Here is a 6,988-nt window from a genome sequence, read left to right on the forward strand (position 1 = left end):
AAGCACAAATAGTGAAGCACACATAGACTCAATAGTTGGAAATAAAAGGAAAAAAAAAGTCACAGTCGAGCTTTTTTTTTCTTCCCTTTTTAGCTTAGCATCTCAAACAATAGTAATAATGAATTATATATATTCAAAATATAACTATAAAATCTCTCAGTATTAATTATATTTATTCAAAATATAACTATAGATCTCTAATATATAATAAACCTAGACGAATAATGTCGGCGCATACACGGTTTAATATTTATCTTGATATATATTTGTGTGTATTTATCTATATATATATATTTGTGTGAAAAATGAAAATCATTTTTTAAATGTCAATTTGAAAGAATCAATTACTTATGATGTGAGTAACTAAAATATTTTTAGTAAATATATATTTACAACATATTATTCATACGTCGCATAAATTAAGACCAATCGAATATACACTATTGTACGGAAAATGACTCCAAAACTAAGGTAGCCAAATTTTCAACTCTAAGCTAGTTACAACACTGACATTATTGGCCAGTATTTTGTATATAATTTATACACTAATGAGAAAGATGTCATTAAAAATTCCCAGAATTGCATTTTTGTGTTCATCTCCTTCTTTTAAATCGTACTAATTCATCGTCTTAATCACATCATATTATTTCTTTTGGGAATAATGTTCCATCAATTTATATAAAAAGAAAAGGAAAAAAGTGTAGTTTATGGGTAAGTAAAGGGGGAAGATCACAAAGGATGAACATAACATAGGAATGAAGAATTTGGCATAAAAGTCATTTATAACACTGAGATAGCAAGCAAAATCATGTGGAATAATATTAAGAATAGGACTATTAGTTGCAATGACAAAACCGTCCTCAAGAAAATGAATTTATGACCTAAAGCACACATGTTAGTACCTCCACTCTTCTAATATAGTAGAAAGAAAAATAGTTATTTATAATTTCTAATAAACTAATAATGAGATTATGATACAAATCATTAAAAAAAAAAAGAATAAGTTGTATAAAAAAAATGCTTACTTAAAAAGTACCGATAATGATATGACAAACGCAGAGACTCCATTAATAATTAACAAATTAAAAAAGCTTGGCCAATCGTTTCTAAGTACTAACTTCTATAGTTGACCTAAAACTGTTTCCAAATAAAACTTACTAGAAATAATAACAAAAAAGGACATATGACCAAATTGGAAATAAAAGGAAAATTTAAAAAAAAATCACACATTGGCATATAGAGAAAAGGTCAACAGTGTTACAGTAATAAAGTCATCTCAAAAAGGCCATATTTCACCATAAACACCCCACCCTTTTGTTAATCCCAAAAGTCTTCTTCTACAAAATCCCTTTAATTCAACCCTAATATTTCACACAAACACAAGATTAAAGTTTTCTCCATCTCTTTTCTCTCAAATTCTATTCTTTTTATTAGTTATTCCATATTCGATCACATCGCTCTCTGGTCCAAAATCTCATTTATGTGATTATCTTCCGCCACTCAAAAAAAAATGTCACTTCCAAAACATGGCCATAGATTTTTCAAGTTTAGAATCCCATCAATTATATTTGTTGTCAAAAAGTACCCCACTTTTTAAAATTCCTATTGAAAAGTTGTTGTCTACTTTAATTTAGTTATATTCTCTTGATTTGTTGATTGCATCCTCACCTCTTATAGTGCTTTTTTTTTTTTGTGTTAGACTTATTCCAAATGATTTGTGGGGATTACGAGTTTTCCCGTGAAGTTGTAGCCATGTCTTGGATTATGCTAAGGATTGATTACTCAAGGCTCTTTTGGTTATTATTTGGTGTTTTCTCTTATGAAAATCATGAAGGAAAGCCTCGGCTTCAATAGCATTAGCTTATCTATTATATTTTTAATTACATCACGAGAAACTACATTAGTTTTGTGTTTTTGTTCTAATAAAATTTAGTGATAATCATATGTATATATAGAGAGAGAAAGTAGTTGCTTGTTAAATATATTTTGTTGGAGTTGTTTGCTTCTTTGTGTATGTATAAGGGTTTGGTTGAACATGCATAAAGTTGGGATGAATGAAATGCTTGATGTTAATGGAACAAATTTGGAGTTGGAGTATGTGGAAGTGGATTCATCTAAACGCTATGGACGTGTAAGTTTTTCATATCTTTTTTCCTTCATATATATTGTTGTTTTGAACTTTATCATCAATTTGATAAAATAAATTTAAATCATTGATCTCTTTGAGAATTACTCTATAGACCAATGAAAAGTCCACTTCTCTTCTTTTTCATTTAATTTTCTTGTTTTTGCGTTTAGAAGTTCATAGCTCTTTTTGTCATACTTCTTTTGGGTGGAAATCTTTTACTGCTGGACAGTATTTAGTTGAATTTAATTAGAAATATTTTTTTTCCAATAAAGATAAATATAAGTAAAGGGGCTAGATCTTATCATATCAATTCTTAAGAGGTAACAAATTTGTATTAATTAACAAATATAAAGAAAATAAAATTATAGAAAACTAGGAAAAATTCTCAATAGAGATAATTAAGTACAAGCAAAGGGCTATAGATTTTATCATCCCAATCCTAATGAAGTAACAAATCTATCGATAAGAATGAAAGAAAATAAAATCTAGGAAAACTAGATGCTTTGTGATCTCGCAGAATTTGTACACTAAAATATTCCAATGAGGACTGGTAATTAGATAAAAAATTAAAATATTAATTATTGGCGATTATTTTCTAAATTTCATTGGGCATTATTGCTTATGCTGGTAAAAATTAAATAGGTAGCTATGGACATAATTGAAACGTGGCTCAACCTAGTCCTACATGACTATTTATAAATTGCCATTTTGATTATCCTCAGAAATAGCATGATATAGGGCGGCAAATGTTGGTTGAAAACATCCAAATTAAAATGGCCGACCTCATCATTATTAATTAATTAAGAAGCAAGTTGACTTGTAGAATATATATATATAATTTTTATTTGTTAATTTTACACAAGGTGGTTCTCCCCGTGATGATAAAAATATTCCTCCTTTTATTTTGTTTTGGTAGGTGACAAACTTGTGTGGTATAGGGATTTGGCTCATTGACTTTTTGGATTTTTCTCCCCCTTCCTTTTTATATTAATCTATCATAATTAGGTTGTAGAGGTATAGAGGGCTTGGCTTGACCCTACAATATTATGTTATGCACAAAGGAAATAACATGAGGAGGACATGAAAACCTTGTCTCTAGTCTATAAAAAATAGATTGATATCGCCTATATAAAGTAACAAATCTTCGGCTAGCTAGAAAATTGACTTTTGGAGGATATATACATTTGGTTCTAGAGAAATTAATTATAATTATACTATTATAATGTGACAAGTTAAATGGAGTGGCACGAACAATACAAATTCATATATGGTTGATATTCATGATAAATTGTACTTTTTTATGTTTCATTTGAAGTTTTTAGTTTGACTGCTAACAAATAAAAAAAAAATTAAGTTTTGTGATTTTAAATTAAATATATTTATATAGTTCTTTACGTCTTGTGGTTTAAAATGTTAAAATTAGACTAAGTATAGAAGGGATAAGAAACAAGTATCTCCCTCACTATGATCGGAATCTCAGAGATACGTCTTACTTAAACTAAGGTCCTATTATCTTTTCGAATTCATTTTTTTTAATTTTGTACACTTTTTGGCTTACGTAGCATACTTCGTGACCTCATGCACTTGAGGCGTGTGGGAGATATTTGGATGCCACATAAGTCAAAAAAGTGTATAAAATTACATAAAAAATGAGTTCAGGGGTAATAGAATCTTAATTTAGTGAATGTGTGTTTCTGTGATTTCAATTATAGTTTAAGGGGTACTTGTACCTTATCCCAATATACAAGAAACACTCTTTTTAAACCGACTAACAAAAAGTAAGACAATTAAATTGGGATGGAGGGAGTAGTTAATTACTTCATCTGTCCCAATTTATATGACTTATTTTCCTTTTTAGTCAGTCCCAAAAAAATAATATATTTTTATACAATTTAACTTTAAAATGTCTATTTTATCTTAATAAAACGATTTATAGTCACACAAATTTCTAATACTCATTTTAAACCACATATTTTAGAATTCTTCATTTCTTTCATAAATTTCGTATCGAGTTAAACTATCTCAGATAAAATGGAAGAGAGAAAGTATGATTGATGTGTTCTTTTGTAGTACAAAGAGATCCTTGGGAAAGGAGCAACAAAGATAGTATACAGAGCATTTGATGAGTTACTAGGAATGGAAGTAGCTTGGAACCAAGTGAAACTCAATGACATGTTTAGGTCACCTGAAGAATTACAAAGGCTCTACTCAGAAGTCCATCTCCTCAAAGAACTTGATCATGAAGCCATCATGAAATTCCATGCATCTTGGATCAATGTTGAAGGCAGAACCTTCAACTTCATTACTGAAATGTTTACCTCTGGCACCCTTAGAGAGTAATAACCTTTGTTCCACGTCTTGAAAAAGTTTTAAGTTATATACACTGACAACTATATCATAACACCGCACGTATGTTTACTGATGTAGGTATAGACACAAATACAAGCGATTAAACATACACGCAATTAAGAATTGGGGATGTCAAATCCTTAATGGTCTTTCTTATTTGCATTGTCATGATCCTCCAGTTATACATCGAGATCTCAAGTGCGACAACATCTTTGTAAATGGACATCTTGGCCAAGTCAAAATTGGTGATTTAGGATTAGCAACCATACTTTGTGGATCACACCATGCTCATAGTGTCATAGGTGATACATTACCTGACTTTACTATTTTTCCATACTTCGTGGCCAAGATTCTACTGATTCTGTTTGTTACTATTACTGCTTATATTAGGTACTCCTGAGTTTATGGCACCAGAACTATATGAAGAGGATTATGATGAACTCGTTGACGTATACTCTTTTGGCATGTGTGTGTTAGAAATGCTCACTTCCGAGTATCCGTATAGTGAATGTTCAAATCCAGCTCAAATATACAAGAAAGTCACCTCAGTAAGATCATCAATGTGGTTTCCACATTTTATTTTCATATCAAATATTTACACAATTAGATTACTTTAAAGTATAAATAGTTGCACATAACTCCATATATAATAGTTCACATCAGCAAAATGGACAGATAGTGACAATAGATTTTCTTTTTAACAGTAATATTTATTGCCTCAAAAACGTTTAACAACAATTGAGTTAATGTCATTGCATCCAGAGTCGCTAAAACATTTTGTTACATTTATATAGAGTGTTGGTTATAAATACTCGTATTATATCGTTAACCTGTTAAATCACACTGATAATGAAAAATATTTTGATCAACAGGGAAAGCTACCAAAAGCGTTTTACAAGATAAATGATCCAGAAGCCCAAAGATTTGTTGGAAGATGTTTGAGTCCTGTTTCTGAAAGGCCATCTGCTTCTGAGCTATTAAGGGATCCATTCCTTGCTGTTGATGAACATGAAGATTTACCTCCAGCCATAAATTTGTCATGTCAAAAGTATATGCCAAACGAAAAACAGAATGAAATTATACCTTTTCAGCCTGATGATTCAGTACTAGATGGTACAAACATGACAATCACCGGAACAATGAATCCTGAAGATTATACCATCTTTCTCAAACTACAAATATTTCAAAAGAATGGTATTGTTTCACCTTTTATTCTTCACAAGTACTTAGTTAGGACTTGTACTGATTGAACTTGTCTACGTGTAGGGCAAGCGAGGAACATATTTTTCCCTTTCGACATTTCTAGTGACACAGCAATGGAAGTGGCTGCAGAAATGGTGAAGGAGTTGGACATAACAGATTGGGATCCTCTTCAAATTGCTGATATGATTGACACTGAGATTTCTGATCTGATTCCAGAATGGAAGAACTCGCGCTCTCTTCAGAATCATGAACAACAACATAGTTTCAACTACGTAGAAAACGATGATAATGATGAAAACACTCCCCATCCTTTCTATTACAATTCCTCCCACTCTTCTTCCCAACTTTCTCTACCTGGTCTCCTCCCTTCATATAAGTCCACATTCCATCAAGGGAAATTAGACCATGATTGGCTTCAAGGTTTGTGTGCTTTATTCTTCCCTGTTGAAGTTATTTCCAATGTTCCATACTCTTATTTTCTTTTTCATGCTAATTGCAGATGAGTTGAAATTGTATGATGATTCAAGTTCTCAATGCTCGATGAACTCATACGAGTCCTACAACAACGTAAACTTTCATGAAAATGATGCTGATTGTATGAGTTCCAAGAAAGCAGAATCTCAGTGTACTCAGCAGACAAGCAAATGTAGTACAAGGTTTTGTCCTGAAACAAGCACGTTGTCGAAGAATCAGAACACAATGCAAATGAATAATCAACGCCCAAAATTGACTAAGGTACGGTCACTTGTTGATATACGTAGTCAATTGCTGCATCGTTCTCTTGTAGAAGAGATAAACAAGAGGAGATTGTTCAAGACCGTTGGTGCTGTTGAGAATATTGGCTATCATGAACCTGGGATCGGAAATGGCCATGGCTTAGGTTGGTGACGCTCATAGCACTTTACAGGATGATCGTACAAGGTTTGAAATCGTTAAGTCTAATAAAACGAACAAAATGATCTCGCTCTTTCTTTCTTTCTCCTTGTTTATGCTTTTGTCAAGTACCTCCGAAAATAAATTACTCATCGTGTTATTGTAAAATATTACAGAATCTCAAATGATAAACATAAATGTTTATATGTGAACTACATTTCCCTGTCATGTCAAATATTGTTTGTATAGCTCATTCTTCGGCTTCACCAACGCTCACTGTTTACGGATTAAAGCAGTCGATGCAAAATTATAGTGACTCAATTATAGGTTGTGGTCGAATCCCACAAAGAGCATAGTAGAATTTTTTTATAATTTGAAGTTGACATTCAAAGCAACAACTTGGATTTGTATCAATAATAAATGCGAACTAGAATT

General features: G+C 31.4%; 1 protein-coding gene across 1 annotated transcript; it reads left to right on the forward strand.

The window, feature by feature from the left end:
• Nucleotides 1–1,693: 1,693 nt before the first annotated feature.
• On the forward strand, nt 1,694–6,761 carry LOC107031259 (probable serine/threonine-protein kinase WNK5). Its single transcript, XM_015232562.2, has 7 exons — nt 1,694–2,131; nt 4,199–4,464; nt 4,556–4,779; nt 4,868–5,025; nt 5,350–5,671; nt 5,744–6,100; nt 6,180–6,761. The coding sequence occupies exons 1-7, from the start codon at nt 2,036–2,038 to the stop codon at nt 6,566–6,568; spliced, it is 1,812 nt and encodes a 603-aa protein (XP_015088048.1). The 5' UTR covers nt 1,694–2,035; the 3' UTR covers nt 6,569–6,761.
• Nucleotides 6,762–6,988: the final 227 nt, after the last annotated feature.

This window comes from Solanum pennellii, chromosome 9 (assembly GCF_001406875.1).
Source record: "Solanum pennellii chromosome 9, SPENNV200".
NCBI classification, from domain to species: Eukaryota; Viridiplantae; Streptophyta; class Magnoliopsida; order Solanales; family Solanaceae; genus Solanum; species Solanum pennellii.

What these genes read in the sequence shown, in the direction of transcription:
- LOC107031259 (XM_015232562.2), top strand. Translation starts at nt 2,036, where the DNA reads ATGCATAAAGTTGGGATGAATGAAATGCTTGATGTTAATGGAACAAAT. An exon ending in CATCTAAACGCTATGGACGT is followed by an intron (nt 2,132 to 4,198) that starts GTAAGTTTTTCA and finishes GTTCTTTTGTAG; the next exon opens with TACAAAGAGATCCTTGGGAA. An exon ending in CCATGCTCATAGTGTCATAG is followed by an intron (nt 4,780 to 4,867) that starts GTGATACATTAC and finishes TGCTTATATTAG; the next exon opens with GTACTCCTGAGTTTATGGCA.